Source organism: Heterocephalus glaber, unplaced genomic scaffold, assembly GCF_053883595.1.
Source record: "Heterocephalus glaber isolate CG9 unplaced genomic scaffold, H.glaber_assembly_v1.0 deba00001688, whole genome shotgun sequence".
NCBI classification, from domain to species: Eukaryota; Metazoa; Chordata; class Mammalia; order Rodentia; family Bathyergidae; genus Heterocephalus; species Heterocephalus glaber.
The window spans coordinates 9915428-9935620 of record NW_028258413.1 but is presented as its reverse complement, the minus strand read 5'-3'; the positions used below and the strand labels follow the sequence as shown (position 1 = coordinate 9935620).

The 20193-nt window shown below is 50.4% G+C and overlaps 1 protein-coding gene across 3 annotated transcripts in view; it reads left to right on the top strand.

Moving 5' to 3' along the window:
- The first annotated feature begins 3303 nt into the window (after nucleotides 1-3303).
- The window catches only part of Dapp1 (dual adaptor of phosphotyrosine and 3-phosphoinositides 1), a 34069-nt gene continuing 17179 nt past the window's right edge, over nucleotides 3304-20193 (top strand). The window contains exons 1-3 of one of the 3 annotated variants that reach the window (XR_015446432.1): nucleotides 3304-3508; nucleotides 12432-12554; nucleotides 15494-15627. Coding sequence is in view for 2 of the 3 variants with exons in the window: in XM_004866280.3 (XP_004866337.2) it covers nucleotides 3408-3508; nucleotides 12432-12554; nucleotides 15494-15627 (358 nt within the window). In the remaining variant the exon portion in view is untranslated. The remainder of the gene's footprint in view (nucleotides 3509-12431; nucleotides 12555-15493; nucleotides 15628-20193) is intronic. The other 2 variants (XM_004866280.3, XM_087198783.1) reach the window with 2 other exon arrangements.

The following is a 20193-nucleotide window of genomic DNA, read 5'->3' as shown; positions in this document are numbered from 1 at the left end:
ACAAGGAAGAACAAGGGAGGAGTGTGGGAAAAAAATAAAGGATAAAAAAAAAGGATAAAAAAATAAAAAAGAATGGGAGGAAAACAATAGAAATAAAGTTTTGTAAATGGAGAGCAGAAGAAGAATTGAAGGGGAGGGAAATGGGAAAAAAAGAATTAAGATATAATACATACAGGTACAAATTCCCTATGATGAATGTGATCATTATGTATGTCAACAATGTACCAAAAAATTAAATTTAAAAAACCTTTATGAAATATTTACTGAGCATCTAGGGGCTTATACCATGTTTCTATTGAGCTTATTCTTTCAAGATTTTTAAGTCATCCAGGAAACCACGAGTATTCACAGTTTGGACCATTGTAACATACAGCCTAGCTAGCTGGTAAATAACAGACTTATTTCTCACAACTGTGGAGGCTTCAAGTCAAGAACAAGTTGCCAGCATGTCAGGCCTGTGAGTGAAGCCCCCTTCCAGGTTGTGGATTCCTTGCTGTATCTTCACTTGGTGTGAGGAGGTCGAGAGAGCACTCTGGGGTCCTTTTTATGAGGTCCCTAATCCCATTCACAGAGGTCACTTAGTCACCTCGCAAAGACCCCCACCTGTAATAAATAAGGTCCTAGTAGGGGTCAGGATTTCACATTCTATTGTGTCGGCTTGGAAAGGATGCCTGGATAGGGTAAAGTTTAAAGTGTTTATATCAATCCTTTCCCTTCTGAGAAAACTCCCTATATTTGCCTGATTCTAGCTTCCTGGAAGAGGAAGAAAGGGTTAAAGTGAACTTTACGCCTCGAAGCTGATGAGGCAGAGTCATGTCCAGATAGCCTTTCCCAACAAAGAAGCCAGGACAGTTTATACAGACAGAAGAGAGTGAACTGAGACAAACAAGGTCTTAGCCTTTGAGATTCTGTGTTTGGTGAACACTAATTGTGGCAGAGAAAAGAGGGGATGATCTAAGGTAAAACTCCATTTGTTGTTTTTTGTTTTTTTACTTTACTATTTTTTAATCATTATTTTATTAGTACATGTTTACAGTACATAATGTTTATGTTCCTCATGTGGGGTTGGTACACATAGACAACACATCTTAATTCCCTTTTTCATCCCTTCCCTTATGGCCCTGAGCTTGCCACAGAATTAAAGGAGAAATGGAAGCCCTCCTTGGAGAGCTAGAAAAAGTGCAAAGCCATATGCAGTTCTTTCTTTCTCTGTCATCCCTCTGCTCTAATTCAATAAGAAATGAAGATTTCTCCTTTTTCCTAGGTGTGGAGAACAGGTGGTGGGAGACAGGCCGAGGGTTCCTCCCTCAGAGGCACTGTAGCCTCAGTTCTTGAAAACCTGAACCTCGATCTTCCTTTCTGAGTGGATGCTTCATCCCCACTTCCATGAATGATGGGGAGAAGGAGTCCGTGTTCGGTCCACAGCAGAGGGTAACCGGAAGTTCAGATGGCAACCGGAAGTTCACAGCGCCATCCCCTCCTCTGAGACTTTGGGTATGGCCTCCACACCCGGCAGCCAGGGGAACGGCAGACACTGTGGTACTGAGCTTTCCATAAAGATGAATAAACAAAGAAGGAGCCGCAGAGAGTCTTCACTGTATGGAGTGGTTTCTTTTCAAAATCTCCGTAGAGGGAATAAGTAAAATATTTCCTCGCAGATAAAATTCTTTCTCGGGGTAGAGCACTTGTCTAGACCCAGGAGACCTTGGGTTTATCCACAGCATTTCAAGAAGACATATAAATAAAATAAAGCATATATACACATTAAATATGTAGGTATGTATATGTAAATATATTTTGTTTAAAAATGTTACATTACACATATATATAGTAATATATAATTTAACAAAGGATGAAAAGTTCTCAAACTGTTAAAACTTGCTTAATTGTGTCCATTTCTAGGTCCAGTACCAGTATGGAAAAGATTCAGTGTCATGAACCAGCAGCATTGAAGAGAGAGCAGTGAAATAAGCGAATTACGTGGCTTTTTAAAATATAGCATGGGGCGGTTTTCGGAAGTACTGAAACATAACATCTGGATGGTCAAGTGTGAAGCAAGTTACCAGGGCGCTGATGCCCACCCAGCATGCTGTTGAAGCCACCTGGCTGGGCTGCAGCGGGCTGTGCCCCACGTGGGTGCACAGAACCCCCTCGGTGGCAGGGAAGGGCGGGAGCCCTGGAGCAGTTCCGTGTGACAAATGGAAGAATGACGTCAGAGGAGGAGATCACGGCTGGGAGAGCAGAGTGGCAAAAGGAGAAGGGCCGAAGACTGACGAGGTCATCTGGGCAAATGCTGCTACTCCCTTACCCCCAAAACCAGTGAAGAAAATAAAACCAGAATTTGCTAAAACGGGAACAAAGTAGAGACTAAAGCACTGAACAAGGCTACCGAGCAGGAACAGGAAGCTGGTACTCAGGCTCTGCCCAGCTCTGCCGTGCACACGCGGACCTGCCTGGACTCTGCCCAGGTCACCCCGTACCCGCTCGGTGCACACTCAGCTCGCTCCCCCAGCTGCCTCTCGGGGACAGACGGAGGCGAACGTGGGCGGAGTCCCCAGCACAGTCCCGTCCACACTGAGGAGCTCTTGACTGGGGCTGCCGGCCTCAGACGGCTCTAGCAAAGAAGCCATCTCAGATCACCCGGGGACTCTTGGTCAGTCGGGTTCGGGAGAGAGCCTGGGGGTGGGCACCTTCCCAGCAAGCTCTTCCTCAGCCGCTGCTGCCCAGGGTTCCACTCACAGGGTCAGGCCCACCGTAGTTCCCACAGACCCACTTGCAACCGCACAGTCACAGCTGCTCCCTTCAATGCAGACACACAGCCGGCCGGGCGCGGAGCCCCATCAGCTGGGCAGCAGGACAGCCGGATCGCCTCCTCCCCAGTCGCTCCTGCAGGGAGCAAAGCACTGAGCCTCGGGTGGGGTGTGAGGTCCACAGGGAGCTCAGACGGCTATGCAGAACCTGAGCCCCTGCTGGAGACTGCCGGAGGAGCTGGAGATTTGAGCCGATTTCTTCACACCCCTGAAGGTGCTCTGAGTGCGGCAGCTCCTCCTGGCTTCTGCCTGGGTGATGGGACACAGGAGGCTTAGAGGGCGTGCACCCCAAACACCTGAGGCTCCGCCGTGAGCGGCATCAGGGCAGCGTCCAGGTCCAGGCGGGCGGCCCTTCACGTCCTCTGACAGAAAAGCGCCCCGGTGAGCAGAGTGGGCGGCCTCAGCGAGCATATTTCCTGGCTCACAGAGCTCTGGTGTGGGGCCCGGGGCTAGGGCGGGTGGCTGTGGGAGGAGTCGGGTTTCACTTCCTTGCTGGCTGGGGACTCCCAGCCAAGCCGGCTCCAGAGAGTGAGTGAGGGCAGCCGAACCCGCCCTCTCCTTGCACTGCACCTGGCCAGGAGCAGAGCTGCTGGGCGGATGGGCAGAGCGGAGTCTCTGGAGGGAACCATGAGTACCCGGGCACCCTCGGACCTGTGGAGCCGACCCGACGGGGATGCTGAGCTCCTCCGAGACCTGGGGTAGGATCACAGCCCCTGCCTCTTGTGGGGGGACCTCACCCTGCGCCCCACAGAGCTCGCTGCGGCCGGTGACTTTCCAGGCCTTTCCTCCCCCCATGCCCCTCACCTTCTGGCCTGGCCGCTCTGTTCCTTCGTGTTGGCTTGGTGCCTTTCTTGGGGGGCTGATTCCGTTGTAAAAGTGTGGGTTATTGTATCGGACGTGGAAACCAGCAGAAGGAGAAAATGGGACAGAAATCAGACGCTGGACATCGTCTGAGAGGGCGGTTGGGATGGGACGTGTGCTGCTGTTGCTCTGTGCGCTCTGGTGGTGAGCAGGTAGTCAGGGTTTGTGCCATGCGATAAACAGTGCCAACCCTAAACAGAAAGCAGAGGGACCTCCTCGGATGGGAGCGAAGGAGGAAGTTTCTGCAGCAGTCTCGCCTGTGCTTCTTCCTCCTGGTGAGGCTGGAGCTCCCGCATGGGGCATAGGTCAGAGGGCAGCTATGAGCCTTTGCACACCAGCGGCCAGAGACAGGACTGAGGATTGGAGGGGCGGGGTCCTCAGACCTGTCTTTAAGACCAGGTCAGAAGGACAGCACCATCAGGGTATTTGGTGCAAGAAGCAGTCATTATGGACAGGAGTGGAGATTTCCCGGAGAAACCAGCCTCCCCTCCAGCACTGGGAGCACCGGCAGGGCCAGTAGTGACTACCTGTCCTTCCAGGGTGGTGGCACGAGGTTCCTTCTCAGATAAGGAGCTGTCAGCATCCTCCACCCAAGACACAGCACCAGAGGGGTTTGCAGTGTGCACTTTCTGTCACACATCCAGGGAGTGCAGGGCTTCCAGGGGCTGTGCCCTTAAAGGGGCGGGGGGCAGGGGGATGGAAACAGGACGTGTGTTAAAACAGCAGGTTCTTCTCGCTGGAGACCCCTCAGGACTTCCTACCCCTGGGTTTTGACACAGGTCTCGGACCTGAACGATGCCTTCCTGAGGCAAATCAGATGTGACAGCTGGGATGTTCGAGGACAAACCCCTCCTTAGGGACTCAGAGCCATAGGATCTGTCTTTGCAGTGTGTGTGTGGTGCTGGGTGGGCTCCAGGGCTCGTGCTAGTGGAGCAATATCCCAGCCTCACACCTCTCTACTGAGTCCCTTCCATGAGATCCAGACAGTCTGTGCCCTAGAGGTGGACTTGGGCTCTCCCTCTAGAGTTGTGCTGAATCATTAAGCTCAAGGTCGTGTGTGTTTTGTCTTGGTCTTCTCAGTCATCTGTAGTTAGAAACCTAGAGGAACAGAGAGACAGGAAAAACTCAGCCCTGGCCCTTTAATAAGTCCCAAAGCCCGGTCTCTGCTGGAGTCCTGTTGATCATATTTATGTGGCAATGATGAAAGAGACAGCATCTCTGTGCTCAGGGTGGTGTCCCCTCTGTGAGCCACACACATCCTCCACTTGAAAAGAGCAGACATCCCAGAGTCACCAACAACAGAGTGGCCTAAAGTCAGGCTTCTCTGTCGCAGAACCCTAAAATTCGTCCCAAACAGGTCTGCTCCACAGCCATGGGCGACCTTCGGTACCAGGTCTTGCTTGTGCTAGAAAACACAGCAGGTCTGAAGAATCTCTCTGCCAGGGCTTCACTAGGGCTGAACATCCACATCTCTGAGGTTGGGTCACTACCTAGAGTACATCACTAAAAGCATGGAGGTCTTGAGGCTCTTACTCATGTAAGTCTGCAGTGGGTACCTGCCTTTCACAAACATCAGCAAATGTTGACACCTCATTTGTTAGTTTGAGGAATTTTGGTTAACACCTTTATTGAGGTATATTTACATATTATGAAATTAACCTATTTGAAACATAGAATCCAGTACCTTTTTGCAACTTTAAGGAACGGTACAGTATCACCACAAATCAGGTTTAGAACATTTTCCACTTCTCTATTTAAACATGCTCACTGGCCCTCCCTAATTTCCAGAATTTGTCTATTTTCCTGGTATTTTCTTTGGTTTTTTTTGGTACCAGGGATCGAACTCAGGTCCTTGCGCTTGCGAGGCAGGTGGCGGAACCACTGAGCTAAATCCCCGGCCCTCCTGGTATTTTCTTGCCTCTACCAAGGAATGGACAACTTTAAGCTGCCAAGGCCGTTACATCTAGCTTGCAAACTGAATCTGTAGTGATCAGTTTGAGCCAGCACCTGCCCCTCGAGAGCACGCTCTGATTTTTATGGGTAATAATTTGGGAAATCTTGGTGAGAACTTGCTACCTCTGGCAAGATTCTGAGTATGAATTAGCTTGTTCCTTGGATATCTGACTCACTGGTGAGGTCTGAGCTGTACCAAACCTCCTGCCTAACTTAGTATTTTAAAAGCTCCATGAAAACAAAAAGATCCAATATGATTGATGAATAAAACATGGCTGATCTTAATGACTTAATTTCGAGTGATTTTAGTAGGTTATTTGACTAGTTAGGAAGTCCCTGTGTTTATATCTTGATAGATACAAGCAGATTGTGATTAAATTAGAGAGAGTACTGGTCTCAGTTCTTAGGTCCCTGAGTCTCTTCAGGCTCTGGAGTAAGTCCTGTCAGCTGAACTCTGCACTGCAGCACACCTGCCATTTGCCTGTCCAGGACACACATGACTTGCTCAGACTTGCACAGGACTATGATTCTCTAATGTACTTAAATTAAGCCAGGCGTGGTAGAGCACACACCTGTAATCCCAGTACTCTGGGAGGCTGAGGCAGGAGGATTGCAAATTCAAGGCCAGCCTCAGAAATGTGGTGACTTAGCGAAAACTTGTTTCAAAATGAAAGAGAGAGAGAGAAAGTAATGGGGTTGTAGTTCAGTGCAAAGGGTTCAATTCCCCAGTACAGCAAAAAGGAAGGAAGAGAAGGAGGGAGAGAGGGAGGAAAGAAAAGGAAGTCAGATATATTTCCGTGTTTTGTTTACAGAAAGCCAGTCCAAAAGCACCTGCTTGCTTTCCCCTAAGCGCACTGTGTTCCCAGAAGAGGAGGGCACAGTTTCACTTCGCTGTGGAGCTGTGGGATGGGAGGCAGAGGCAGGCAGGGCCAGGTGTGAGGAGAAGGCTGAGCGGGCGGGAGGTGGGTCAGGCTGTCCAGGCCGCTGGCTGCTTTCACAGAGACCAGGCCCCTGGCACATGTGTCCCTCAGCCCACATAGCAGGGCCTGCTGGGCACTGTCACAGACGCTGTCCCCAGGGAAGGCACCTCCAGGCTCCCAACCTGCACAGCCTCCTGGGACGGGCAAGCACCGCACACCGGCCATAACCGGGCACTGTTCAGGTCCTGTGAGCCGATCTCGTGTAACTCACACAGCTCCGGGAGGAGGCAGAAATGTCATCTTGTCCTGGCGTTGAGGATTGAACACATGCTCCAGTGCACAGGCCCTGGGTCCCCAGTGCTGTAAAAGAGAAAGAAAAAGAGAAAAAGCCCAAGTTTACATGCTTTCAGATCCAGACCCGCTAGCCACTGAGGCAACTTCCTAAATTTCGTCAAACTTCTCTTTTTATTCAACGGGTACAACTTCTCATGGTCGTGCGAACTGAGGGAACAAAGAAAGTTCTGTGATTACTGCAGACCAGCACAGCTCGTAACCAGAGGCATTATTGTTCGCATTTTCCGAACCATACTCAAGCACACACAGCCGGGGGATATCCTGACTACCAGGCCCTTGCTGCATGGTGTATGGAGTCCATTTTCTGGACTAGAAGAAATTAACCAGGCCAAGAAAAGCATAAGGTGAGAAGTTTAGGGGAGCTGTGCATGGAGGCAAGGTGACACAGCCACACAAGAGCTCTGGGGCCTCCCTGAGCTTGCTCTCCCAGGCTGTGTGTTTCCTGCTCCTCCTCCTCCTCCTGTGACTTTGTCCCACGGGTGCTCCACCCCGGAGGGGCTCTGCTGGATTCTCATCCATAGATGGATTGGCAGAGCAGGACCTTGTTTGGGGCAGTGGGGTGGGCCGCAAAGGCACTGAGGAGCCGATAGGAGCCCTCGGGGCGCGTGCTGTGGCAGGAGGAGGACATTGTGCTGGGGAAGGGCCTGGGAGCCGTGGGATGCTTGTCAGTTCAGGCAGGAAAGGTGGTGTTCTCGGCAGAAAGAAGGCTCCAGTGAAGGAGTGAACAGGCGGAGATAGGAGTGAAGAACACTTCTAAAAGCCCATGTGGCCTCAGGCGCCTAAGCCCAGGGTCCTCCGCTGATCCCTAAAGTATGGGTATTACTTAAACGTGGGCATTACTTACATTAGCATTTGTTCTATTTCCTATTTTCCTGTTCATCTGAAATTATTCGTAATAAACAGTCATAAGAATATCTATATATATTAGCTATCGAAAATTGGAGAAATAAAGGCATGCATCAAAGATGCCAACCTTGTTCTATCACCTGAAATATACTGCTTCAATTTTAAAAATATTTTGTAAACACACACACGGACAAACACACACACACAGACTGAAGTGAGACCACGCAGTATGCATGGCTTAGCTTCTGGTTTCAGGTGGTGTTTCCCCTTGTCGCCTCTGTCCATCTCGGAGCAGGTGCAGTCTGGACCCTCAGCAGCCTGTGGCCCATGTTAAAGTATGGATGCTCAGGTTGTCCCAGACTTCAGAGGGCTGGGGCAAGAGTGGTCAGTGGGTGTCTTGGGACCACTGAACAGAGGAATGTGGGTCATACTGTCACCAGGTCCGGTCGTCAGGTGATACACTGTGTAGCTGAGTGTGATGGGTGGCAGTGGCTAATTAGATAACTCACAAAGTGGTGACCAAGAAACCAGCGGCGACCTGGAGGAAGGCAGGAGCAGGGGCGGAATGCAGTAGCTCCCTTGGATCAAACAGCAGAAGTGACTCACGTTCACGTAAAACTAGTTCTTCTGCTCTTGCATATTTTTCAAGATGGAATCCAAGACATTCTGAAAACCTTAATGTCCCACAATTGTCTTCTAACTTGCTCTTTCTGTGACTGTCTCACCCTGCCTGGGCCTCGTGTTCCTGTTTCTGCTGTTCCGCCCACCAGTAGCTTACAAGGGCTGAGCAAAAGATAGGCTGGGTGCCCGCCTAGCAAATTTAGCGCAGTGAAAGACACAGTGCATTAACGACCCTGAAAACACTCCCTCCCTTCAAACACACTTATCCCAGCGCTCTTACTGCTTTCTGAAGCAGTTCTGCAAACCCTATTGCTTGAGTGTCTTTGCAAGGTGTGATGAAAAACATAGTGAATGCTGCTGCCAAGTGTCATCCATGGGAAAGTCAGGCTCGTGAAAACATGAGGCTGCGTTCTCATCCACCTTAGTCACCAGATGTGGCACCCTGTCACTCCCGGTTCTTCCTCCAAACTGGAATAACCATGAAAGCTCCACATTTTGAATCAATTTAGGACATGGAGGCAGCCAGGACTGCACAACAAAGACCCTAAGAAAAGAGGACTCCAGAGCTGCTGGAGAAATTGGCAAGAATGATGGGCTAAGTGTGTTCCAAGCAAGGAGGAGAAACTCGAGGAGGATTCATGGCAGTGTGTCTTTTACTGCAGTCAAACTATTTTTTTGAATATCCACTGGATTTTGCCACGCCATGTATAGATTTGGGTTGAGTCACCAGATAATTATGTCACAGATGTCGGTCCTCCGGGATGAAGGAGTTCGGCTTCGAGCCTCTCTTCTCCTTAGTCTCAGCACCTCCTGTCTGCAGCACCACGGGGTTTTCCTGTCCCTGCGTGCTGAGACTGTCTTCGTTGTGGTGGCCTTTGTCTGTCTCCCACCTCTCTGGCTATCTGTGACTTTTAGGTCTCTGGACCTTGTGCCACTGTGTCTTGGAACCTCTGAGTCTCTGTCTGTCTCTGCATTTCCATCTCCTAGAACTTCTCGCCTCACTCTTCACACTCCCTCAAGAACAGGTGAGTCCTGGCCTCCAGCTCCCTCAGATTCTCTTCTCCTTCCAGTGCTGTTTTCCTTGGGGTGTACATCCATACCTATGGGAAACTTGAGACCCACCTTAAACTCATGGATGGCTTCAGTGTGCACACAGCCACCTGTCATCACTTGAGTCTGTCTCCCAAAGCTGGGCAGTGGCCTTGCGCTTCTCTCGGTTGGTGACACTGTGAATGTGGGCATTTCGAACAGGAGCAAGAAAGGCCAGCTCCCTGCCGGGACACTTCCTGCTGGGCAGAGCAGGGTCTCCCCTTGGCCTCTGCCTGTCTGAGGCCCAGCACAGAGAGATGTCCCTGTCCCTTGGCAAAAGCTTTGTTGGGTCCCTGTACTGGACCGAGTCCACCACCATGATCAGTGGGAAGATAATGTGGTTTCTCTTGCTGAAATAGAGCCTGACTGTAACACAAATGCTAAATGAGATAGCTCCTTAGCCCATGCCCGTGGTTTCCAATGACACTGAGGGCTGAGAGCTTCATCTACCACACCAGGAAGCACCTGGCACCACCCCAGAAACCGGGATGAGGTCGGTACCAGGCAATTGCTGTGGACTGACTGCAGCACTCAGGACAGGGAGCACGTTAGAGTCGACACCTGGGCCACCACCCCAGTGATCAGGACAGTGAGGTCATGCTGTGGGCTCTGCTGGCTGGAAGACAGATCTGCGAGAGCCAGAGCCTTTCACACCCTTGCTTCTCCCAGTCTAAGCCGAGTCACAATCACCAGGCTTGACAGGCTGGGGTGGCCGCCAAGCTGCATTTCTGGTAAGAGCCAGTGATATATAGAGCAGCAGGGCACTGACTGCTGTTCTCTGCTGTCCTGGGTCCAGCCTGAGCTCCTGTGAGAGGGGAACACTGTCCACTGAGCTCCAACAGCCCTGCCCTGCTTTCCAGACTCCTGTGCAACCTGTAAGTGGTCTCATCATGAGTTTAGTGGGTCACATCAGTGTTTGTTCACAATCCATAAAAAATGGCCAGCTGCATATTCCAGGGGGGATGAGTGCTATTTCCTGTAGCTCTCCGGCATGTGCATGTGTGTGTGTGTGTGCGCGCGCACGTGTGCACGCGTGTGTGTGTCTAGGGAATGATCTAAGATACCTTTTGTATTGTGACTCAGTTCAGAAAGTCTGGCAGCCTCACTGCTACAGGACAGGGCAAGTGTGATCTGAATTTTAAATTAGCAAGTTGTTAAGAAGATAAACCATTGGGAAAGAAACCTTGGCGCTCTGGATCTGCTGGAGCAGCCTCCCGCATGGCTGCAGCGCTCAGAGACGGAGAAGCAGGGCTGGGCTGCGCTGGGACCTGCTTCCTGGGTTGCCTGCTCTGTGTCTGCCTTTACTATGCAGGCTGTTCAGTGGGCGGTGCTTCCCGACTCATGTGGGTCTGTTACTGTCCCACAGAAGGGGCACCAAGGGCCCTCCAATACCTGAGAGGTCTGACGACTGGAAGCCCGGTGTAGATGTTCTCTGGAAGCCTGGTTGTCTCTGCTCTGTTGGTTCTTTAACCCTGAGACTTGCTGGTGAACATGTGTAGGCCTTGGAGGCAAAAGGAGAAAGTGACAGCTTGAGGGGCTGGGGATTTAGCTCAGTGGCACCATGCCTGCCTAGAAAGCACAAGGTCCTAAGTTCAATCCCCAGTACTGGGAAAAAAAACACAAAACCCCCAGCTTGAGCGCCTTGCAATACTTGAGTGACTGGATGTGGGCTCCTGGAGGGCCTCAGCCTGGCCTGCTGTCCTCCTTGGGCACGGGATCCCGCCCATCCGAGATGCATCCCCTCCTCCCAAATCAGGCAGTGGCCTCCCCCAGCCTGGCCCGGGCTTCTCCGCTTCTGCTCCCTGGACAGCGGCCTGGCCCCCCCTGCAGCAACTGCACAGGTGTGAAGTGGGGACTGTGGGAACGCAGCTCTGTGAGGAGCAGGTGTGGCTCAGCCCAGCCCAGCCCAGCCCAAGGTGAACAGATCCTGCCAGGACTCGAAGGGTCTCTGGGTCCACATTCACCCCTACGAGGATGTGCTCCTCAAAGTGCTCTTGGGAGGGAGCACTTCCCCTCTACAAAGGGGAGCTTAGGCTTGTGTGCAAGAACGACTCTGGAATGAGAGTCCTCCTGCATCATTTCCACAGCCTTGGGTGCCCCCTTTCGTTTTGTTTTCAATTTGAGACGGTCTCACTAAACTGCCCACCCTGGGGTTGAACTTGCTATCCTACTGCCTCAGCCTCCTAGAGTGCTGGGATTACAGGCATGTGCCAGCCACCCAGCCATGTTACCTCTCTGGAGCACAGTGATCAACTCTAAAACACACAGAGATCGATCTGACTCTCCTTGGGACTTTCCTGGCTCTTTAGACATTTGTAAGTTTGAAGCAATCCCCGATTGGCCTGCCCTCAGTGTGAAAACAGAGCTCTTTCCACGGCGTTTCATTTCACGCATGATCCTGGGTCAGAGCTTTCCTGTGAAATGACCCCACCCTTGTGAAAGAAAACACGAGAGAGACCAAAGGAAGGGAGAAACCCGGTCACCTCTATTCTCAAGGCCCATTCTGGAGGAGACGTTTCAAAGCTTTCTGTTCCCAGGGAGGGAACACTACTGGTTTGCTAAGTTGCCTGCCAACAACCCCCCAGGCGGCTTCTCCAGCAGACACCTGCTGTTTCCGGGTCCAGGCCCTGGTCCTGGGCAGGTGTCAGCCGACAGCTCCTCTCAGGCCATGGGAGAGCTCTGCCCAGCCCCGGCTGGCCTGGCACCGTCCACGCCCACGAGGCTGCTCCCAGTGGGGTCTGGCCCAGCTTCCTCTCACAGACGCTCAGCCCAGGTCACAGTGCTCAGGGCCCACTGGATGCTACGCAGTGGAGACTTTACCCCCAGGGAGGCCGCCCTGAAGGCCCACAGCCCACAGCTGTTGACCACACTCTCGCCTCAGCCTCCCCCAGCCTGGGCGTGGACCTCTCCACAGTGGTCTGGAGGGGAAACTGGGGGAAGCCCTGCAGCCCCTGTGAAAGCGCTGTCCTCCCTTCAGGTGGTACCACGGCGACCTCACGCGTCACGCGGCAGAGGCCCTGCTCCTGTCCAACGGGCGCGACGGCAGCTACCTCCTGAGGGACAGACACGAGCAGCCGGGCCAGTACTCCCTGTCTGTGAGGTAGGTGTGGGGTAGAGACCGGCGCCCCACTGCCAGCTGCTGACCCATCCTCACCTCTCAGCTGCCTGACAGCAGACTTCCCGTTCCCCTGGGGACCGGTCGTGCCAAGGGGTGAAACCTAAAGATCGCCCAGAGATGCTGAAGCTGGAGGAGCAGGGAGGAGTGAGCCCAGCCTCCCTTGGCTGAGGAAGAACCTGAGTCCATCCCCTGGGGCTCGACCTGTGTCCTCCTCCCTGTTGTCTGCCTCTCAGAGGCCAGCTACAGCTGTGGCAGCAGAGTCCATAGCCCCGAGGCCAAGCGGGCAGCTGAACTTCTCACTGGGGGGCAGCTCCTTTCCTGAGCCTGTTCCCCAGAGGTGAGAGGTTAGGGGTGCCCGCCAGGTGATGTCCAGTCTCGGGGCCTCCCTGCCATTCTCCCTGGCCAGTGTCCCTGGTGGGTGACAGTCAGGGAGGCACTGCTGCTTGCCTCAGACTATGACTGTGCCTGGCTTTGTAGCCCCATTGGGATGGGTGGACCCCTGGGGTCTCCCCAGCCACTCGCCTAGCCTCAGGCTGCCACTCACCATGTGGCTGTCCTGGCACTGGGCAGGTCCCTGTCCCTTCCACCAACACCTACACTTACCTTCTTCCTGATTGGGCCCTCCTGGATTCATTTCTCTGCATTTAGCAAGTTTCCAGACCATACTGTGGTTTAAGTCAGCACAGGCTGGTCACCTCCAAAGTCTGGACCAAGCATGCTGGCCTCTGTGGTTTCCAGAGGCTGAGCCGAAGTTGGGGCTGGGCTGTGCCCCCGGCACACAGGGCTCAGTGTCTGGGCTGTGCTCCCTGCTCCCCTCACTCTTTTCCATGCACGTCCCTGCCCCTGCAGAGCTGGGGTTCCGACTGCCCTTTTGCTCCCTGAGGTTCCTGCACATGACCCCAGAAACTTGCAGCATGGGCCGTGTCTCAGTCACTCAGCTCCTCTCCTCTGGACAGAGAAAACCCTGCTTCAGAGTTCATGTGACAACTCAGGCCCAGCCGGATGTCTGCCCATCCTGCAGTAATGCAACCCGGACCAGCACCTTCAGGATCTGCAAAGCCCATCATGGCTACACCCTTCATAAAGGGTCGTTGTTGATGAACTGGGTGGAGGTGTCGGGGCTCCAGAGTATAGAGCACCTTAGACTGCATATGGCTGGCACCTCCCATTCCCATTGGGAGAAGTTAAAGAAAGGGAGTTAAAGATTGGGAGCCAGGGAGTTAAAGACAAAAACCACACTCATTAGTATGTTTCACATTACCCTGGGATATTTCGTTTACAAGTTTTCTGAACAACATGGGTGGGGAAATTACTGATGCACTATGGAATTAATTATCTGTGGGTGACAGTAAGATTCACGCTTTCTCTGACTGAGCAGTTAAAATTCGCCACACAGTCAGCCTGCAGGTGTTTTGGGCATGGACCTTCCAAAACTTTCAAACAAGTGGAATTATTAAAACATTGACCTTTCAAGGTCAATTGGGGAAGAGCTGAATCGCACAATGCCAGATATGGTGAATAAAGTGGATGAGCACATGCTGTTAGGTTTTTACAAGCTGTCTTTCCATTGGATGGCACTCAGCAGCAACATTCAACAGGGGGTTTTTGTTTTTTGATTTTTGGTACCAGGGATCAAACTCAGGACCTTGCACTTGCGAGGCAGGTGCTGGAACCACTGAGCTAAATTTCCAGCACTCAACAGGGTTGTTTTTTTTTTTAATCATTCTTCATAAAGATGTGAAAGAGAGCTACTTCAGGAAATGGCAAGAATAATGAGATAAGCATATTCTGCATAAGCGAAGGGGAGTATTTTGAGGGGGCTTAATAGGAATGAGTCTTTTCCTATAATAAATTTTTAACTTTTTTATTTAAACATCCACCACATATTTTGCTTACACTGTAGCATTGGTTTCCATTACAGGCAGTTGGAGTGCCTGTAGGTAGCAGCCCCTCCCAGGAGAGGAGCCAGCTTATTCCCTTAATAATAAATATTCGAACGCATTGATTCTGCCCCAGCCCCATTGATAAGTCTTGTAGAAGAGTCAAAGACCTTATGCTAACACCTCACTGGACCAATAAGACTCCAAAGTATTACAAAGTCAGAAGTAGTAATAACATCAAAGAAGGCAGGATAGTGGAGAACAGAAGAAGCAACCCCCTTAGGCTGGGATAGTCATGATACTTGACAGGGAGGTGGTGTGTGGCCGGGGACCTGGAGAGACCAAGGGGAAGTGAGGGCTCAGAAATCCAGTATCCAAGAGACAGTGGAGCAGGCTGGGGGACGTGAGCTGGGCTCACTTAGTCCAGCAAAAGGAGTTGAACTGACAGCCCGAGGACAGAAGAGCGATGAGCTCATCCTGCACTGCTCCCACCTGCTCCATCCCTGCTGTCTCCCGCTGCTGCCCCCATGAGGGTGACACTCAAGGAGAAGGGGGGAATGGCCTCTGACAGTAGGGGGTAAAGCTGAAGAGGAAGTACTGTGCCGAAAGAAATGAGTGATACTCTTTAAGGCCATCAGTGACTTCAGTGATCACACATTCTCAGTTCTTAAAAAAGGTTAATGGTGAGCATGGTTTGGTGGCTCACACCTGTGAGCCATGATTTCAAAGCCAGCCTAGACTACATACTAAGTTCAAGGCCAGACTGAACTACACAGCATGACTGCCCCAACCCCCCCACCTCCATGGCACTAATACAATATTTGCCATTAAAAAAAACCAAAAACTCATTTTTAAGCCAGGCATGGTGGCACAGACCTATAATCCCAGCACAATGGAGGCTGAGGCAGGAGGATTGCTGAGAGTCTGAGGCCACCCTGGGCTACATAGTGAGTTCAAGTTCAGCCTGAACTACACAGTGAGACACTGTCTCCAAAAAAAGGAATGTTAAAAAACATTAAATGGTTCTTTTTTTCCTTTCAGAGCCAAAGACTCTGTCAAGCACTTCCATGTTGAATACACTGGATATTCATATAAATTTGGCTTTAATGAATACTCATCTCTAAAGGATTTTGTCAAGCATTTTGCAAACCAGCCTTTGATTGGAAGTGAGACAGGTAAGCTGGCCTAGTCCATTTTCTGTTGCTATAACTGAATTCCTGGGGCTGAATGATTTATACAAAATAAACATGTTTATTTAGTTCATGGTTCTGAGAGCCCAAGAGCATGGTGCTGACTTTGGTCAGTGTCTGGTGATATTCTGCTGGGTCATGGAGAGTGCAGTGTGGTAAGAGAGGGGACATAGGAGAGATTCCACCAAGAAGCTCTCATGACACATTAACCAGTCAACCCATTGCCCACATGAGTATTGATCCATCCATGTGCCACTGTATGTTGGTAACATTTAACTTTTTAATTTTACAGGAGCTCATAGTTAAGAATTTGCCTTGAGTCTCAGAGGAGACTTTGGACTTGAACTTTTTAGCAATGCTGAAACTGTCAAGACCTTGGTGACTCTTAGATGGACTAAGTGCATTTTTCATAATAAGATGAACATGTCTTTTGGGGGCCGGGGCAGAATGTTATGGTTCAGACCCAGATTGTTCCCTCAAAGCCTCATCTTTTCAGAGGTAGGGCTTTTGAAAGGGGATTCAAGGCGGCAATCTATTCATCAAGGTCTGAGTTCAGAGCTGAATGCGCTGTTGGGAATTGGGCCTGATTGGAAGAGGCAAGACATTAGGGACATGAACCAGGAGAGTCTATCTCCCTCCTCGATTCCTCCCTTCTGTCTGGGTTAGCCCACTCTGCCATGCTGTTTCTGCTTTGGAGCCAGGAAACTATGGACTATAACTGTGAGCCAAAATAAAACTCTCCTTTATGCTGCAGGTGTCAGGTAATTTGCCCCAGTGACAAGAAAGTGACTAAGACACTGTGTTCATCAGGTTTGCATCACTATAACCACACTTGAAATAATCAACTCATAAAGAGGAAAGGCTTTTTTTGGCTCAAGTTTGCAGAGGCTCTGGTGCATGGTCTTTGGCCCTGCTGCCTCTGGGCTGTGGCCAGAGTGTGTAGGGTGGAAGTAGCTTACCTCATGCAGCCAGAAAGCAAAGAGAGGAAGGGAAGGCTGGTCCAGAGAATGATCTGAGTGACCTAACTTCCTTTACTTGGTAGACCCTGGCTCCTCAAGCTGCCCCCTTGCCTAATAAAGCCAAGCTGGAGGTCAAGCATTTAACATACAGGCCTGAGAGAGCCCTTCTAAATCCAGTGTGGCACATACTGTTCTGGGACTGGAGTTACCCAGGTTATTTGTCTATTTAATGAAAGTAAGGAAATCATTACCTCTGTATTTGTGGCATAGAGCAACAACTTTATAGTCCTAAATGATGCTAAATCTCAGTTAATCAAAGACTGAACAATTCCAAGAACCTTAGCCCCAAGGGAACTAAGACTTCTTAGTGCACCTGTTCTGATGAAATGGTACTGCTTGTTTTCTTGGCAAACTTGCAGTGGCCTTTTTGCTAACTTTGGTGTGGAGGAAAGAGATGTCATCATCGGCTGAGCCTTTCCTCTTCTTGTGTGGCCTGGGTAGCCCCGACATGAATCATACAGTATCTAGTTCAGAGGAAAAGTCAGTGGAAACCACAGCATGGTTGATCACTTTGTACCAACACCAGCTTCACAGTAGAATGTTCTGAACTACACAATTAAAGCTATAATCTTTTTTAAAAAATTATTGGTACATTTTAGGTATATACAATACAATGACATTCTTTTTGTCTATTGAAAATTCTCTCAATCAGCCCTGAAAATTACTTCACCATTTTGCCAGCAGTTGGTCTCATAAACAAATGGCAAGGAGGGATATATTGGCCATTGCTGCCTTGACCATGCCCAGCATTTTACATTCTCAAGCACTTTGCTGCAGGTTATTCCTTACTTCTGTCCAGCCCCACTTTGGATTTCATTCAGTTCTTGGTCACTGGAAATGAAAAGGAGAATTTTGAAGCCAGGGCTTCACTTTGACCACTTGGATTCTTGTCCTTCTCCACATCTGCAGGTTCTGGTCCATGGTAGGGTGCTTTGGGTGATGAATAATGGATACACAGATGACTATGAGTGTGACTCTGACCTCCAAACCCACTGTGGTTCCTTTCTACCTTGGCTTCAGCTCCCTCTTTGGAACTCTCTTCCTGGACTCTGTTGCATTCATGTTTTATCATTCTTGGGCTCCTTCCTGGAGCTTCTCTGGGATAGGGAAAGTCACCTTCTGTGCTTGCTGGCAGAGTTCAGAGCAGCTGAGATTGAAATCAGAGCTGTGCATCCTGGTTGAACCTTCTTCTCCTGGTCCAGCCCCAGACCAGAGGATCATCGAAGGCTCCTCCAGAGTAGTAGCATGTTGACATTACATAAGATGTTGTTCAACTCCCTGATTATTACTAAAGAAGGCTTCCATTAGTGCAAGTGAGACTGTAAAGATTTTCCATCTGGTCTCCAACAGTAATTTCTCCAAAGCCAAAACTTGGTGCACGTTACTACAATGACTATTTTACTAACCCTAAGAGAACTCAGGAATAGGGTGGTCTTGCTGCCTTCTCCCTCTCTGTGTTCTTGTTCTCCAGTGATGAGCTCGGTGCTCTCTGGACCTCACTCCAGGCACTGGTGTTGGCAGGTGTGTGCTGGGCCTGCTGGCTTCGAGCCCTTGCATTAGGTTCTAATCTCTCGCTCCTCTTATCTGTCCCAGCCAGATGAGGGTAAATACCCAGCTGAGAACAGAGGGCAGAACATGTGACACATCAGTGTTCTGGTCCCCATGGGAGCAAGGGTGTCAGGAAACAAGATAATGCACTTGGTCATGATTACACTTGGTCATTGTCATGCCAGGTCCTCAGAGTCACAACTCTGGGCTGCAAGGAGTGGTGAGTGTTCTCAGAATATGTCATTCTTCTTGGTAATTTGAGAATTGGCTGCTGGCATTGGCTTGCAGTAGCCAGGAGCTCTGGGGCAGAGGATCCCCTGGGCACCCTCAGATGAACACAAGTCCTTCTCATGGTTCATGTTTGATTAAAGCACTAGGGAAAGATTGGTCCACCTCATGGGGTGGTGCTGCCTCAGCCTCCTGCCCAGAGTGAGGAGGACTAACCCTGGATGCTTCCAACCTCTCTGCCCAGGCCAGGCCTTACCCTGCAGCTACAGTGAGGATGGCCGAATAACCAAAGCCTCACTCCTTTGTCTGACAGCTGTATATTCTGTCTCTGGTGTTGCTTTAGTTATTTTTTCCTCATTGCTGAGACAAAATACCCAACACCCAAAGTTAAGGGAGGAAAGGTTTATTTAGCTCACAGTCTGTAGAGGTTTCAGTCCATAATCAAGTCCAAGGCAGGGTGGCATGGCAGAGGAAAATAGTTTATGGTGGGCAGATGGTAGCAAAGCAACAAGGGAGAAGACAAGCCTCTTTCTGTCCCTACCTACCCTAGGGCAAGTGTAGCACTCACATCCCTAATCCCAGCCAGAACTATGTCAAAACAATCAGTGGACTGATTCAGTAATCACACACCCTTAACCCCAGCACCACACACTCTAGATCCTGCCACCTCTGAAAAGCCCCCCAATCCATGACTGCATGGGGCTTTGGGGGAACATCTAGACATAAGCCATAACAAGTACCATGAAACCTGAATACTTGTTCTGGGTCATAGGAAATCTTTGCTCTTGAGATAGGTGAACACAAGCTGAGCATGGTGGCACGTGCCTGCAATCTCAGCATGAAGGAGGCTGAGGCAGGAGGATTGTGAGTTCAAGGTAGCCAGAAAGGCATAGCAAAGCCCTGTTTCAAAAACAAAATTCTGTTAGAACAAGCATTATCTTCTGTTCATATTTCAATACTTGGTTATGTGAAATTGTGCTGTACAGCTCATCTCACAGTGAGGTGACTGCAGACCCTTGCCCTGGGGGAGCTGGGTCCATGTTCAGCGCGTGTGTTTACAGGCTGGCACTGCTACTTCTCAGCTCTGAAGACCCTATCTGGTGCCTCCCTCAATGCCAAATTGCCACTTCTCTTTTTGTTTTGACGTGGGGATTACCAACGTTTCATAGTGGCTAAAGCCGTTACTACTTTCTTTTGTGACACCAGCTGTGTTAATCAGCTGGCATTTTAAAATAAGTCAAATCCATCTTAATTTAAGAACTATGTGGCATTTCTGCAAACAAGTGACCGCTCCGAACACTGCCAAGCCACAACAAGGAGTTGCTCCTTCAGCTCGTGTGCAGTGAAAGTGGAAGCTCCTAGTCTGTAGGCGAGGTGTGTTTGAAAAAGAAAGAAGTGGACAAGTGAGGGACTGGAACCGACACTTGTGGGTGTCTGGAAGCTACTGTGGACTTGAGATGACCATGATAAAATTGCTGCTCCCATCTCCCTCCTGCCTGTCTTTATTTCCTCCCTGCTCCTTCGGCCTGATTAGATATTTAAGGAGCCTCCCTCCTGTGCTGGCTGCTGATCTGCTCCCTCCCTAGGGTGGACTGTGGACAATGGAGGAGATTCCACCTCAGTTTCCCCTGTAAAGCTGGAGAACAAACCCTCCGGGTGAATGGGCAGGAGTTAGATGGAGTTCTTGTGCAGAGCAAGTAGAAGGCAGTCGGATGTTCTCACAGACCTCCCTAGAGAGCCGCTTCCCAGCTCAGGG